This window comes from Aulonocara stuartgranti, assembly GCF_965226115.1.
Source record: "Aulonocara stuartgranti genome assembly, chromosome: 23".
In the NCBI taxonomy this organism is placed as follows: Eukaryota; Metazoa; Chordata; class Actinopteri; order Cichliformes; family Cichlidae; genus Aulonocara; species Aulonocara stuartgranti.
In genome coordinates, this window is record NC_138958.1 from 18,125,637 (window position 1) to 18,142,850 (window position 17,214).

General features: G+C 39.3%; 1 protein-coding gene and 1 long non-coding RNA gene across 2 annotated transcripts in view; one reads left to right on the forward strand and one right to left on the reverse strand.

Annotated features, from left to right (window-relative positions):
- Positions 1 to 17,214, reverse strand: part of LOC309700668 (protein NLRC3-like) — a 54,344-nt gene that overhangs the window by 21,007 nt on the left and 16,123 nt on the right. Inside the window, exons 5-6 of the mRNA XM_082524383.1 lie at positions 12,006 to 12,081; positions 10,558 to 10,661 (exon numbers count right to left, since the gene is read on the reverse strand). Of these exons, the coding sequence (XP_082380509.1) occupies positions 10,558 to 10,661; positions 12,006 to 12,081 (180 nt within the window). The remainder of the gene's footprint in view (positions 1 to 10,557; positions 10,662 to 12,005; positions 12,082 to 17,214) is intronic.
- Positions 1 to 17,214, forward strand: part of LOC309700703 — a 43,496-nt gene that overhangs the window by 10,534 nt on the left and 15,748 nt on the right. The window contains exon 2 of the long non-coding RNA XR_014274724.1: positions 10,712 to 10,781. This is a non-coding gene — a long non-coding RNA (uncharacterized lncRNA). The remainder of the gene's footprint in view (positions 1 to 10,711; positions 10,782 to 17,214) is intronic.

The window sequence follows — 17,214 nt, forward strand, 5'->3', positions numbered from 1 at the left end:
GGGCCACTGCAGGACTCAAAATTCAGTGAGTTCTTATTTGGAGTTAGGCATATAGCATATTCTCTGCAATGAGAATAAGTGTTATATTTCTAGAAATATCCTCCAGAGAAAGCGTTTCTCATACGTGGTAAGCACACATGCTTCTACTCGGAGGAGGAAAAAAAGGAAATAATTTCTTCTACGTTTTGATAACTCACCTTAATTGGACTTAAAATGGTTTTTTTTGCATTACTGATCTTGTCTTTTTTCCCCCTCTTCATAAAACCCACTCTACCTGCAACTATGAAGACTCTCAGAAATATGCGGAAAAGGTCCTTGAATCAATTTTGCTGGATAAGATGGGATGAAAACGATTCCTTCTCCCGGCCCTGTGTCCAGGAACCGTGTTTAGCGTCAGCCAGCTGTTTAATAATTTCCCTCTTTAATTTCACATATAACCAGCTCAGTTGGTAGAAGTTCAGGAAGGCAGGCCGATCAACCAAAGCTACCTAAAAGGTGTGCAAACAGATAAGTACAGGCTTGCCAGTGTCAAGACTGTGTAAGTCCACGTAAATACACCAAAACCTCTCAATTTTACGCACTAAAGATGATAAAATGAGAAGACTTTTTTCACATTAGGTTGCCTCGGGGCTTAACGGTGGAGGATTGAAGCAGATATTTCTTTCCATTTTTACATTCCCTCCATTCCCGGCTTCAGCCAGTAATCTCCAAATACAAGAGGTTCATTTCGGTGACAAGTGTTAACGTGTCAACCTAAGATGAGAGGCGAGATTGTAAAAGCGAGGTAATTACCAGAATCACGTGATTACAATGTCATTTGGCTGACAAGGGCTAATTAGAGACGTCCCTTCTCGTCATCCTTGCTCCAGTGACAGTCCATAATGGCAGGGGACCAAAACCCTGTTGTGAACTATGCCTACATGGGAACGCGCAGATTAGATGGCCCTCTTACTAATTTGTGTCACTTCAGTCATATTAAGTTTTTAACAGACTTTATATTATGTTCCGTTCCCACGTCAGCTCGCCTTTCTTTCGACCTCTACTCCTTTTGTCAGATTTGCTTCAGCGAGCAATGAATCTGCAGCTGAGCAACGCCAGTGACAAAGTCACTTTACGTGTCTGCCAAAAAGTGCTTCAGCTTGTGTTCAAAGTTCAGACAAACCACACAATGCAGTCATGGGTTCTCAGTGCACTCCAAGAGAGAATAGCACATAATCATTGATGTAACGTGTAAAAAACAACAATCTTACATTTTCACCTCAGCTACAAAGTAACTAATATCAAGAGTTTCGAAAATGTTTAGTTCCCTTTGTGATGTTATTCAGCCTTAATAGATCTTTTTAACAAATTATACAGACTGCCTCTTATTTTTCATATATCCCTACTGAGCAAACTGAACACACCCAGAAGAAGTGTATAGTATAGCTTTTATTTCGAAAAGAGCCATTTCTCTCTTATAAACCCTCTTTTCCAAAGATGAGTGATTTCTCGATCAGATAGATTTATTTTTTAAATTGTTTTGTTGTTTCAGCAACATTACATTTAAAAACTGTACTTTTGAGTTAAAATATATATTTATAATTTTAATAAATGACAAATTAAAAAGGCATGAACATTTTTTGTATTGAAAAATATCGAACCGTGACACCAAAGTATCGAACCGAACCGTGAATTTTGAGTATCGTTGCACCCCTATATGTGTATGTATATATATATATATATATATATATATATATATATATGAGGTGTATTTTAACCTCTTTTTCTAAACCTAAACAGGTGAAGGACAGTGTACCATTTTGATTTGTGAATATTGTATGAAATCATGGCGGTATATTTTAGTATGTCTTAATTAGAAGCAGTTTAGTAACAACTGTAAAAAAAACCCAAAAACAACAACCTCTAAATTAAAAAAAATAATAATCTAAGATCGTATTTAATCCATCAAAATCAAAGTGAAGCCACAGACTGTGAATATCTTCTGTGAAAAATATTTAGAAACACTAAAACTGTGATGGGCTTTTTTATGCTCTATTTTGCAATTACCAGAATATTTTTCCCCTGTTGTCACTTTTACTTCCTGTCTCTATTAAGCTTAGCTCCGTTGTAATCATCAGCCCCGCCTTTATCGGTTTCACCTGGGGTGAATTCATTTTCAATTAGCCCGTCATCCTGCTGTGGGTTTATACAGTACACACTAACTGCGCAGCTCGTCCAGCTCCTCAGTTGGTTCTTACCAAGTCTGATGGGATCCACATTTTGATCTTCTAACCCATGGACACAACAACGTGAAGACTGCTTTGTCTTGTAAGGTTGCGACGTTGCCACTCAATGATATTTTCAAAATGCCTTTAATAGATTCCTGTTTAACCTCTTACTCAGAAACCTGGGTCACTCATGCTTTTTTACTATTGTGGTCTCAATTGGTGAGTATAACCCTTTCAAAAACTGGGCTGGTGGTTGTTTAGAAGTTATTGCATGGTTGAAAAGATTTGGAGGCTGTCATTCGTTCTTTCTTTTTTCTCCAGACATGAACTTGCGGGGAGTCAAGTGACAAGAATTCGAGTTTAGAAATTAAACAGTCATTTATGTTTTTTTCTTCAGACATGTATTTTTACTATGTTTGTGAGGAATTAACTAAAAGTCATACAGATATTGTAAATTGACTGGTACTTGTATAGTGCTTCTCTGCAATACTTGAGTACTCAAACTGCTTTCAGTTTTATCACAAAAATTGCACCAAATGGCAAAAACTGTTGCCTCAAGGTGCTACATGACAGTTTGAATAGTTTGAGGAAAACAGTTTGCATTCTCTATATATTCTCTTTATATTTTAAAGTCAATACAACCCACTATAAGCAAGCAATTGGCAACAGAAAGGAAAAACTCCCTTTCAACAGGAGGTCACCTGCGGCAGAACCGGGCCAGCCATTTGGTCTGACTGGCTGGGAGTGATGGGAGGGAGGTGGGACAAAAGGCACACACTGGTGTATAAACACACAGTATTTTGCACTCCTTACTTGACAGTGTGAGATACATGTCTATTAGCAGGAGTATGAAAAACAACACAGTTGACCTGGGGTTTTATGTTTTCATGTACTTGAATATAATTGACTGTGTTGATTATTTCCTTTTATAAACATATTTAATTACCGTATTTCTCGGACTACAAAGCGCACCTGAATATTAGCCGCACAAGCTAAAATCAGGGGAAAATCCTGTTTTGTACATACATTAGCCGCACCTGACCAAAAGCCGCAGGTGTTTCAATGTTGACTTATCATATGTAAGAGAATATGCACAAAGCGAATTGTCAGGAAAGAGATGGCTGTTTGGAGACACATCACTTTTATTAATATTTTGAAAAACAAGTTATGGGTACATATTTGCATAGCTTTTTAGGTATATGTACAAGTAGTGGTAATTACAAGTACGAAACATGTACTGTGCTTCATAAATGAGTAACAAATGTAGTACATAACAATAACCTACAGCACACCAGAAAAATAGATTCGGACTACCTTTTAGGCTCAGGTGCAGTGACACGGCTTTAACAAGAAGAAAAGTCAGTCATTCACCATCTTCCTGCGCAAAAAACCACCAAAGTCCTCTTCTCCAGTGTCGGATACGAACAGGCTCAGGATGGCTACGTCATCCACTCTCAGCTTCTTTCCTTCGTTGTCACTTTCAAAACCAAACAAATCCTCGTTGTCAGTGTTAGAGTCGAACACCCTCTGAAGGGCCGTGGCGGTGTCCTCCTCTCCATCATGCAGCAGTCCAGCCCTTCGAAATCCGTTGGTGATCGTGGATGTTTTCACACTTTTCTACGCTGTCAGATTCCACCGGTGGAGTTGAGCATAACTTGCTTTTCGCAAGTTTATCGCCGCTCGTCATCCACGACTCCCGCTGAACGCGTAGCGTTAATTGTGTGGATGCCTTAATAGGCATCCACACTATTGAGTTCCTGTTTCTCTTTAATCTTTATACTTTATTCTAGTTGCTTCTGTACACTTTTTGGCACTCAACTACTCCCACAGTTTTTGTGCTATTTTCACCGTTCAAATCTTAAAAAATTCTGCTCTTTCTGCTCTTTCCGGCTATGACTTTTGGTGCTCATAACTTCCATACTTTTTGAGATATTGATTTTTCTTTTCAATATTTTTTGCCCTTTTTTGCGTATTATCAGTGGCCTCACTGATTTTCCTTGCCAGGTTGAGCTGTGTTTTAGCTCAGTGAGATGAGCATCCGTTCTCGGACTGGGAGGCCCGGGTTCAAATCCCGCTTATGGCAACATTTCTTTCAGTTAACACTTAAACTTTTTTAACTCTTTTCAACACAAATTTAAGCTTTTTCACCCCTTTTCAGCACATTTTTCAGTTTTTTCACCAGTTTTCAGCACAAATACCAGCTTTTTCAGCTGCTTTCAGCAAAAACCTCTTTTCAGCAGAATTCTGCTCATTCAACTCTTTTCAGCAGAAATTCTGCTCATTCAACTCTTTTCAGCAGAAATTCTGCTGATTAAACTCTTTTCAGCAGAAATTCTGCTGATTAAACTCTTTTCAGCAGAAATTCTTCTGATTCACCTCTTATCAGCACAATTCTCAGCCTCTTCTGCTCATTTCAGCACAATTGTCAGTCTCTCCACCTATTCTTTGTCAGAAAGACGTTGCGAAGTGAGATGAGAACCTGCCTTGAGTACCAGAAGGGCCAGGTTCGAATCCTGCTCAGAGCAACATTTTTTGCTTTTTTTTTTTCAACTTTTTCAGCTTTTTTCAGCAGATATCTTCAGCCCTTAAGGCATCCACACAGCATTTTCGCAGGAAATGCAAATTTTTCTAGTTATTCTAGTTGCTCCGTTTCTTTGCCGCTTAACTACTCCCTCAGTTTTCAGCCGATTTTTACCATTCAAACTCTAAACTGTTCTGCTATTTCTGCTTTCGACTGCTATATCTTTTGGTACTTATTACTATTATACTTTTTAAAATATTACACTTTTTTCCTTTAATTTGTCCCATTGAAATGAATGGGAAACTTCTACAATTCTGCTAAAACTTGCTTGTCTTTGAAACTTAACTACTTCCTCATACTTTCACCTAGAAACTCCATTCAAACTTTAAAACGTTCTCAGATGATTGGGCTATTCCTGTGTGATTCAGCTTTTTCATATCTGTTACCGTTTTCATGTAATGACTCTTTAAGTTTTCAGTTACAACTTTGTGATTTTTCAGAAAATACATGTGTTGCTATGGTTGCTATGCAATTAACTCCCACTGCACACTCGTCCGTTCTGAATTTTCTCTTCATGTCTGAACAACTCCTTGCTACTCGCTCAATTTCCACTCAACTTCCACAAATTATACATCAAAACGTAGGTATTTTTGCTGGCTTTAAGACAGTGTCACTATAATTATTGTGAGAGTTACGTTTTTTTCACAATTTGCCTCGAAGTGACACATGGTCTAAAAACTCCCCATTCAAAGTCTATGGGGAGGTTGTGAAACTCAGAGCTGAAATACTGAAACTGAAGGCATTTTCAAATCGTCATATCTCCTTAACGAAGCAAAGTTAAGACATGAGGCTTGTCCCTGTATATCTTCAGACACTCCTGACACTCACAATTCAAGAATTATTTTCTCACCTATTACCGTTCTGAGATGAGTTAGACTTGTTTGAGGGGTGGAAATCTGTCCTCCTCTCATTTTTCAAATTCCGAAAATGAAGCCGTTTCTTCTCTCGTCATATCTCCGCGACGGAGATACAAAGAGCTATGTAAATCGCAGTCAAAGTACACCAAAGTCCGCTGATTCACCCAGTGCAAGAATTATGCTTCTATCCCACCTAGTTTTTGAGTTACACGACGTTTTGTAACTCCAAAAAACGGCGTTTTTCGCGTCTCACCGCGATCTAATTCTGACTCCTCATCACCCTTTTTTTCAAAGCGCCCGCCCCCTTAGAGGTGGCGCGATTGGTAATGACACCGCTCTTCAGACCAGAGGTCGTGGGTTCGATTCCACCTTGGCCCACATGTTTTTTTTTTAACTACAAATTTATACACTATCACAGACCGGTAATTCATATTGATAATTTATTACAATTCTGCAAAGTTTAATGATTTTAGCAGCTTTTCTAATATGGACCTCAGATTCTGGTTAACAGTCTATGGCAGAAATACATACAAGTACACAGCCTGATGAAGCAGACAGAAGCAGTACCTCTGATTGGTTCCGCAGTTTCACCTCTTATCAGCACAAATCTCACCCTCTTCTGCTGTTTTCACCTCTTTTCTGCTAATTTGAGCTTCTGTTCCACAGTGCACTCAGCCTCTTCTGCTGTTTTCATTAGAATTTTAAGCTTTTCCACCTTTTTTCAGTTACGTGAGAACCAGTTTGGCTCAATGAGTAGCTGAAAAATATCAGCCTCTTCTGCTGTTTTAGCAGGATTTCAGAGTTCAGCTTTTTCACTTGTTTTAAGCACAAATTTCAGTTTCTTTACCTCATTTCACAACAAAGTTCTTCCTCTTCACCTCTTTTCTGCTAATTTGAGCTGCTGCTCCACAGTGCACATTTTCCCTCTCATCATATCTTTGCTTGTGACCAGAACTCATTTGGCTCAGAGGGTAGGGCATCTGTCGTGAGACCCGGTGGCAGAGGTTCGAATCCTACCTGTGACAGCTGCTACACATGTTCACTGCTTGCATGCGCTCTGCTTTCTTGACACTCTCCAGTGTGTCATTACACATACAGCCATCTTCAGCAAGCACTTCTGCTTCTACACTTCTTTTCAACTCGGCTTTTTGCTTCTTTACCTCTTTTCAGCAGAAATTATTCCTCTTCACCTCTTTTCTGCTAATTAGAGCTCCTGCTCCACAGTGCACTTAGCCTCTTCTGCTGTTTTCATTAGAATTTTAAGCTTTTCCACCTTTTTTCAGTTACGTGAGAACCAGTTTGGCTCAGTGAGTAGCTGAAAAATATCAGCCTCTACTACTGTTTTAGCAGGATTTCAGAGTTCAGCTTTTTCACTTGTTTTAAGCACAAATTTCAGTTTCTTTACCTCATTTCACAACAAAGTTCTTCCTCTTCACCTCTTTTCTGCTAATTTGAGCTTCTGCTCCACAGTGCACATTTTCTCTCTCATCATATATTTGCTTGAGACCAGAACTCATTTGGCTCAGAGGGTAGGGCAGCTGCCGTGAGACCCGGGGGCAGAGTTTCGAATCCTACCTGTGACAGTTGCTACACATGTTCCCTGCTTGCATGCGCTCTGCTTTCTTGACACTCTCCAGTGTGTCATTACACATACAGCCATCTTCAGCAAGCACTTCTACACCTCTTTTCAACTCATCTTTTTGCTTCTTTACCTCTTTTCAGCAGAACTTCTTCTGATTCACCTCTTTTCTGCTAAATGTTTAGCCTTTTCACCTCTTATTAGCACAATACTAAGCAGCTTCTGCTAATTTCACCAGAATTGTCAGTCTCTCCACCTCTTCTTTGTAAGAATCAGTTTGGTCCAGTAAGGTGAGACGCCGCCTATAGATCAGAAAGGCCAGGTTCGAATCTCGCTCAGGGCAATGTTTTTTGTTTTTTCAACTTTTTCTGCTTTTTTCAGCAGAAATCTTCAGCGTAAGGCATCCACACAGCATTTTCGCAGGAAATGCAATTTTTTCTAGTTGGGTGGATGCCGTAGGCATCCACACTATTGAGATCCTGTTTCTCTTTATTCTTTATCCTTTATTATTCTAGTTGCTCCGTTTCTTTGCCGCTTAACTACTCCCTCAGTTTTCAGCCGATTTTTACCATTCAAACTCTAAACTGTTCTGCTATTTCTGCTTTCGACTGCTATATCTTTTGGTACTTATTACTATTATACTTTTTAAAATATTACACTTTTTTCCTTTAATTTGTCCCATTGAAATGAATGGGAAACTTCTACAATTCTGCTAAAACTTGCTTGTCTTTGAAACTTAACTACTTCCTCATACTTTCACCTAGAAACTCCATTCAAACTTTAAAACGTTCTCAGATGATTGGGCTATTCCTGTGTGATTCAGCTTTTTCATATCTGTTACCGTTTTCATGTAATGACTCTTTAAGTTTTCAGTTACAACTTTGTGATTTTTCAGAAAATACATGTGTTGCTATGGTTGCTATGCAATTAACTCCCACTGCACACTCGTCCGTTCTGAATTTTCTCTTCATGTCTGAACAACTCCTTGCTACTCGCTCAATTTCCACTCAACTTCCACAAATTATACATCAAAACGTAGGTATTTTTGCTGGCTTTAAGACAGTGTCACTATAATTATTGTGAGAGTTACGTTTTTTTCACAATTTGCCTCGAAGTGACACATGGTCTAAAAACTCCCCATTCAAAGTCTATGGGGAGGTTGTGAAACTCAGAGCTGAAATACTGAAACTGAAGGCATTTTCAAATCGTCATATCTCCTTAACGAAGCAAAGTTAAGACATGAGGCTTATCCCTGTATATCTTCAGACACTCCTGACACTCACAATTCAAGAATTATTTTCTCACCTATTACCGTTCTGAGATGAGTTAGACTTGTTTGAGGGGTGGAAATCTGTCCTCCTCTCATTTTTCAAATTCCGAAAATGAAGCCGTTTCTTCTCTCGTCATATCTCCGCGACGGAGATACAAAGAGCTATGTAAATCGCAGTCAAAGTACACCAAAGTCCGCTGATTCACCCAGTGCAAGAATTATGCTTCTATCCCACCTAGTTTTTGAGTTACACGACGTTTTGTAACTCCAAAAAACGGCGTTTTTCGCGTCTCACCGCGATCTAATTCTGACTCCTCATCACCCTTTTTTTCAAAGCGCCCGCCCCCTTAGAGGTGGCGCGATTGGTAATGACACCGCTCTTCAGACCAGAGGTCGTGGGTTCGATTCCACCTTGGCCCACATGTTTTTTTTTTAACTACAAATTTATACACTATCACAGACCGGTAATTCATATTGATAATTTATTACAATTCTGCAAAGTTTAATGATTTTAGCAGCTTTTCTAATATGGACCTCAGATTCTGGTTAACAGTCTATGGCAGAAATACATACAAGTACACAGCCTGATGAAGCAGACAGAAGCAGTACCTCTGATTGGTTCCGCAGTTTCACCTCTTATCAGCACAAATCTCACCCTCTTCTGCTGTTTTCACCTCTTTTCTGCTAATTTGAGCTTCTGTTCCACAGTGCACTCAGCCTCTTCTGCTGTTTTCATTAGAATTTTAAGCTTTTCCACCTTTTTTCAGTTACGTGAGAACCAGTTTGGCTCAATGAGTAGCTGAAAAATATCAGCCTCTTCTGCTGTTTTAGCAGGATTTCAGAGTTCAGCTTTTTCACTTGTTTTAAGCACAAATTTCAGTTTCTTTACCTCATTTCACAACAAAGTTCTTCCTCTTCACCTCTTTTCTGCTAATTTGAGCTGCTGCTCCACAGTGCACATTTTCCCTCTCATCATATCTTTGCTTGTGACCAGAACTCATTTGGCTCAGAGGGTAGGGCATCTGTCGTGAGACCCGGTGGCAGAGGTTCGAATCCTACCTGTGACAGCTGCTACACATGTTCACTGCTTGCATGCGCTCTGCTTTCTTGACACTCTCCAGTGTGTCATTACACATACAGCCATCTTCAGCAAGCACTTCTGCTTCTACACTTCTTTTCAACTCGGCTTTTTGCTTCTTTACCTCTTTTCAGCAGAAATTATTCCTCTTCACCTCTTTTCTGCTAATTAGAGCTCCTGCTCCACAGTGCACTTAGCCTCTTCTGCTGTTTTCATTAGAATTTTAAGCTTTTCCACCTTTTTTCAGTTACGTGAGAACCAGTTTGGCTCAGTGAGTAGCTGAAAAATATCAGCCTCTACTACTGTTTTAGCAGGATTTCAGAGTTCAGCTTTTTCACTTGTTTTAAGCACAAATTTCAGTTTCTTTACCTCATTTCACAACAAAGTTCTTCCTCTTCACCTCTTTTCTGCTAATTTGAGCTTCTGCTCCACAGTGCACATTTTCTCTCTCATCATATATTTGCTTGAGACCAGAACTCATTTGGCTCAGAGGGTAGGGCAGCTGCCGTGAGACCCGGGGGCAGAGTTTCGAATCCTACCTGTGACAGTTGCTACACATGTTCCCTGCTTGCATGCGCTCTGCTTTCTTGACACTCTCCAGTGTGTCATTACACATACAGCCATCTTCAGCAAGCACTTCTACACCTCTTTTCAACTCATCTTTTTGCTTCTTTACCTCTTTTCAGCAGAACTTCTTCTGATTCACCTCTTTTCTGCTAAATGTTTAGCCTTTTCACCTCTTATTAGCACAATACTAAGCAGCTTCTGCTAATTTCACCAGAATTGTCAGTCTCTCCACCTCTTCTTTGTAAGAATCAGTTTGGTCCAGTAAGGTGAGACGCCGCCTATAGATCAGAAAGGCCAGGTTCGAATCTCGCTCAGGGCAATGTTTTTTGTTTTTTCAACTTTTTCTGCTTTTTTCAGCAGAAATCTTCAGCGTAAGGCATCCACACAGCATTTTCGCAGGAAATGCAATTTTTTCTAGTCTTCCATTTGTCTCTCTGCCCATTCTGGGTAATCTTGACGCAAAACCTTGTGGATCGTCTTCAATTCATTCTTCACAAAAGTAATGATGTCGTCTTCCAGCATCTGGAAAACATTACTGCATTAATGATCTAACCACCCCTCAATCTCTATAGGGTGCTGGGTAAAGAGGAAAGCAGAAGGAAAAGACACACCCAGAAGCAACAAACAGAACAATACCCCAAGGTGAGACAAGACAACGTTTAATGACATACAGTAATGTATACCAAGGCAGTAAAAACAGGGAGTCGAAAAGTACTCAGTCATCATGAAATTCCCCCAGAAACCTGAGCTTATAGCAAAATAACTATGGGATGGTTCAGGCTCACATAATCAAGCCCTAACTCAAAACTTTAACCACAAAGTAACACTAAATGTCTAATCCTAAAACCAGAGAGCATCTCTGTTTTCTGAAACCAAACTGGGAGCTGGTTCTACCCAAGATGGGCTTTGCAGTTGAAGGTTCTTCCTGCCATTCCACTTTTAAAAGCTCTAAGAACCAGAAGTAAGCCTGCAGTCTGAGAGAAGCATGCTTTTTTTGAGATAAGAAGAAATAAGATACCGCGATCTCTTTAAAATATGACAGAAAATCCAGGTTTTGTTGAGCTTGTATGTTGGTTCATCACTGCAGTATTTCTTTACTACAACCATGTTCATGTTCAACACTGGGTTGAATATTATTAAATCACTCTAACTGTTTGCAGTAAGAACTAGGTCCCTCCTTGAAATTCAAAGCATCGCTTATTTAAAAGAATTGAGATATATTTCTATATAACAGCTCCTCTCTGTTGTGACCTTCTCACACTCATGAAAGCAATGGCCTATAAAAGCTGGCCTAGGTCTTCCACTGCACCTGGCATCAAATTATTGGTGACCTTTGTGTCTTGGTTAGGTTATGTTTAATAAATGATTTTATATTTATGTAAACTTTTTGTGTAAACTCCCTCCTTGTCACCTACTTTGAGGTGACAAGGAGGGAGTTTAGGTGCTTGTTTGAGATCTTTAGATCCACTGGTAAGATTAAACTTTAAGTCACTAATGATTTACAAGTTGGCTTGTGGTTTGCTAAATGCTTATCTAAGTTGAACTGAGTTGGAGTATAGCCTCATTAAAGCTGGCCCAGGTCTTTCATGCAATCGAATAGAACATCAACTTATTGGTGGTCTTTGCATCTTGTTTAGGTTACGTTTTATTTAGGTAAACGTCTTGCATGAACTCCCTCCTTGTCACTGGGAGAAAGGGATACAAGAATAACTACATGTATCACACTATGGCATGTAGATGGAAGGAGGTGGAGATGTGACCATCAACCTTCTACATGAGAGACAACCAATTCCCATACCCCCATACCCATCATGAACATGACTGTGAACAGAATGAATATAAAACTAATATTGTATGTGTACAGACCATAAATATGGAGTCCAGATGTGTTTGTTGCTGCTGGGCAGACTGACCGCTGGGAACCTCTGAGCTCTTGTCCACTCTGTGGAGGAATCATGAAGAAGAGTAAAAATAATATAGACAAAACATTTTGGCCAGGTTTTTGTTGTCTATGAAAATACCTTTAACAACATACTATAAATAAAAATGTGTGCACAGCTAAACAATCGGTGCACAGTGCAAGTTTAGATATTAAAATCTGGACAAAAAAAGCTGCTCAGACAAGAGAGATATCATCACATTGCTCAGCTATTTTGAACCCAAGTCATCAAGCAACAAACCTGAGAGTGGTCCTTGACTCATATTCTAAGCCCAGGGTTAATTTGTTGTCTGTCATTACATATGATTTGTAATCACCTTAAATCTTTTCTCTCTGAGAAACTAATGTACAGACTTGACTGCAGCAATGTTTTGCTATGTGGCCTACAGTATGTGATGAATCAACAACTGATCCATAACTGTGCATTCAGAGTGCTAACTAGGAGCAGAAGGAAAGAATACATTATGCCCGTTTTACAGTCCCTTTACACTAGCATCCTCAGGCTTCTACCTTTCTACCTATAAAACCCGGAGAGCAGTCAAATGGTGGAAGTGGAAGCTAAATTGGCTAGTCATTCATATGTATATTAGGCTGTTACCTGGGAATTCTGGAGGGAGGGGAGTGGGGGTGTGTGATTGAGGGGGTGGGGGAGCTGCTAAAAGCGGTGAGCTTCCTTTTGTGTTTCATCTTGATGCATTCTCAATCATCCAGGGAAACAAATCTCCAAAAGTCACCAACTTGGAGTGTTTCAGTTTGCCATCTTAGGGAGAAATCAACACACATGGGTGTATGTCCTTTGTTGCTGAGATTTAATCAGAATCAGAATACTTTATTGATCCCTGGGGGAAATTATTTTTTGTTACAGTGCTCCACTTTAAACCAACATTAAGACAAGACAGACAATACACTAACTAAGAATAGTACAATATATACATATATATACATACATACATACATAAGTCACTTATAAATAAATATTTGGAAAAGAAACATGTGTAGCTGTAGCAGCAAACAGTGTGTTAAGTGGATGCGTTGTACGTTATTGATAAAAACAGTACAAAAAACCAACCATTTGTACACATATTTACAAATGGCCTGCTGAGTGGTGCATGGAGCATGTTCATTGGTTCATGGACCTCCCTGAACTAATGGCATTTATTGCAATTGTCATCTTGCGGGGGGTTACCAGGGTTCCATCTCTAAATGACTGCTGGTCAGCAAACCTGGGAAACCCACAGATAATTGGAATTATGGCACGAAACCGCTTCCAAAACATCATGCAACACCTACGCTTTGATGACAAGTCCACCCGCTGTGATCGAGCAAAGACTGACAAGTTTGCTGCAATTTCCAGTGTGTGGGGATCATTTGTCACCAACTGCATCACGTGCTACAACCCTGGTCTACATATCACCATTGATGAACAGCTTTTCCCATCAAAGACTCGGTGCTGTTTCCTGCAGTATATTGCAAGTAAACCTGACAAGTTTGGGATCAAGTTTTGGGTGGCTTGCGACCTAAAATCCAAGTACATTTGCAATGTCTTCCCATATCTTGGCAAGGACCCCAGTCGTCCCACTGGGGAGAGACTTTCTGAAAATGTAGTAATGAGGCTGATGGAACCATTCCTAGACAAGGGCAGAAATGTTACCACGGACAATTTCTTCACATCGCTTTCACTTGCGCAAAAACTTCTTGGACGGAAAACCACCATCCTCGGCACAGTCAACAAGATTTGCAGGGAAATTCCTCAATCCACTAGACAGACAGATCGCAATGAATTCACCACTCAGGTATGCCACTCCACACCGAGCCCTGGAAAAAGGGCCACGTGTCAGGTCAAACACAGATGCAAAAAAAATCAGGCCACTGTGCGATGTGTTCACTGCTACAGGTACACATGTGGTAAATGCAGACGACAGATACCGTGGCAGTGCCAGGATTGTGAGTGATTGCTGAAAATGTTGAAATGTATTCACTCACTTTTTATCATTATTTGTAAATATGTGTACAAATGGTTGGTTTTTTTGTACTGTTTTCATCAATAAATGTCAGCAACAAAGGACATACAAAGGACATGTGTTGATTTCTCCCTAAGATGGCAAACTGAAACACTCCACTCCCCAACCCCCTCAATCACTCACCCCCACTCCCCTCCCTCCAGAATTCCTAGGTAACGACCTAATATACATATGAATGACTCCAGCATTTGACTGACTGCTCTCCGGCTTTTAAAGGTAGAAACGCAAAATGATGACTCCGCGGGGGTCTAAGGTAGAAAACCAAAATGACTGCTCTCCGGGGGTCTAAGTGTTTACTGGTCTTTTTGAATGTTAAAATAATTTTGCTGATTTTTAAAGCATGATTTGATAGGCTCATTCCTGTGTATATGTCTCACATTTTGAGAATAATTGAAGTGGTTTCTGTGAGACAATTAAAATGAATGAATTATCAGCCAAATTCTCAAGATCCACCAGAGCCTTATAATGATCTCTGTCACTGTAAGAACACGATGTTAGAATCCATTTGGGAATCTTCAAATTCACATGTTGCAAAATGTGACAGCTTTTAGATAAGTGAGAACTTATAGAATAAGGATTAGAATACATAGAAAAACCTAGTAAGTCAAATTTTACTTTATTTTGGTACTTCGTACAACCACAATTCTGTGATTACAAACTCTCAAGTCAGTTAATACAACTGCTCAATTACAGCCACTCTAATCACAAGTTTGTTAATTTGTATGCTTTGCTTGTTGCAAATGTGTTACAAAACTAAAACGTGTACACTTGTAGCTATGATGTGAGACAGGAGAGTTGGAGGAGGCATGGAGGGACTAGGGGTAGAGCTCAACCAATCAGAAAGCAGAAGATCAAATCCTGCCTCTCCCTCCTTTTCTCTGTCTGCCATGCTGGATTAATAACCACTGAGCAAAATGTGCCAAGGTAACTTTGTTGAAATATATTAGCTTAGTAATTAAAGAGGATGTAAAACAATGCACATACAAAAGCTCATTTACATGATGGAGCACAGCTTTAAAAAAAAAAATCAAATAGATGTAACATTGTTACATCTATTTGATTTTTTTTTTCAATTTAAGAAACAAATGATAAGTAAAGTTTAATTTTTAAGAACATTTAAAGAGATCAATTTTGACCTGTTCCTGGCTGCAACAGTCTTTCCCAAGAGTTTTATGTTAAGAGATCTAGGATATACAGTCCACTTTCACTGTCTGTCTCTTTAGCAGTAAATCTTTCTTTGTTGTTTAGCTAAATTGACTCATTAATAAAGCACTTTATAAATGAGGACTGTGTGGAGGATGGCCTGTTTAAGTCATCAGACTGCCAGGCCAGTTGTACTGGGCCATGCAATCACTTGACAAAGCAGACGTTTGCGATGCGATCAGCACTACTTTATGCAATAAAATATTCTCACCTTTCCCAAGCACAATGAAACAGTTTACTACATAAGAGGTTACTACATGCATGTCACACCAAAAACATAACTGTTGTTACTGAAGACAATTGGAAATTCTATCATCGATCAGCACATCTGCAGCCAAAAAGAAAAAAAAAATCTCCACATTAAAATCTCCTTCACTTACATTTGGAAATAATATGAAATAATATTACGGAATTCAGCCAGTGAGATGACAGGAGAAAAGTAAGGTCTCCAAAAAGTGTGGCATCTCTTCCTCTGAGCCTCTGCATTGTTTTAGCTTTTTCGCAGACATACTACTGATGGGATTCCCATTCGTGCTTTGCTAAGAAACCTAGTTTTGTAGTTTGGATGTGCTTCGGAAAAGGGAGACTACTGATTGCTGCTGACTGCACTGCAACCGACTAGAGGAAGAAACAAACAACTTTTTGACTCCGGTGAAACACCTCTTACCTGACTTAAATAGGTTCTCCTCCACACTGTCCTCATTTATAAAGTGCTTTACAAACCTGAACATTACTGCTAACAGCTGGATTTTTCCGACTGAGTCCAGCTAGCCACTTACTATTAAAGACAAGAAGAATGAAAGGTGCTAAACTTTTTGGAGACCTTTTTTTTTTCTTCATGTCATCTCACTGACTGGATTACTTCATATTAGACAACCCAGTATCACTGTATCAAACATGTTATAAACATGTCCATTTCTGGCTTTGCCTCTCCAAAATGTAAAATAGACATGCATGAAGAAGCATGGTGAGATAATATATTTAAACCCACGAAGTTGGTAGTCAGCAAAAAACATATTAAGTACATTGCAGGGTCCTTAATCATCAGAATCAACTAAGCTAGCGGGCTATTATGTATATATATGTAAATGTGTTAATAATATCTGTTTAAAAACTTTCCTGGATTTAATTTTCATGTTGGCTTGAGATAAAATATCTCATTCTGCTATTACTGCAATTTATTGCAACTTCTATGTGCCTGTACATTTCATGTTTTGAGAGGCAAAGCATGAAATGGACATAGTGCATGGCTATTACATGCTTTTTCATGATATTAGGTTGGATCAGAAGTGAGGATAAGCAAAGTGAATGCAAGGCCTAATTTTTAAAGTGCTTCACAAACCGGAATATCACAGCTAACAGCTGGATTTTCCTGTAAGAGTGCATCTAGCCAAACAAGAAGGAACCACTTACTACCGAACAGACAGGTATGAAACTGAACAGTATATCCTTGATTTTAAAACAGGAAACACATTGTTGCAGCCAGGGACAACTGAAAAATTGTGATAGTTTGTCTTTGGCAGCATAAAAAGCATTTGTTTTAACCAATACTTTGCACAATAGGAATGTCCAAAGAACTCAGTGAAGATCTAAGAGGAACTATAGATTTATACAAGCTGGGATGGTCTCCTGGAACAATTTCAAAACACTGCAGATTCCAAAATCATCAGTTCTTGCAATTGTAAATAAGTACAAGTTATCATGATGTGTCAGCCCTGTGCCAAGGTCTGGAAGAAGTCCCAGATGGTCAACTTTAGATGGAAGGAAATTGGTTAGGATGTCTGGAAATAACCCAGGAACAAGTACACATTAAACATGATTTGGGAATGGATTAAGCAGGCTTAACATTAAGCTTTAGCTTAACGTCAAATTAATTATACTTCATATACAGACCAGAAAGAACTTTGAAGAA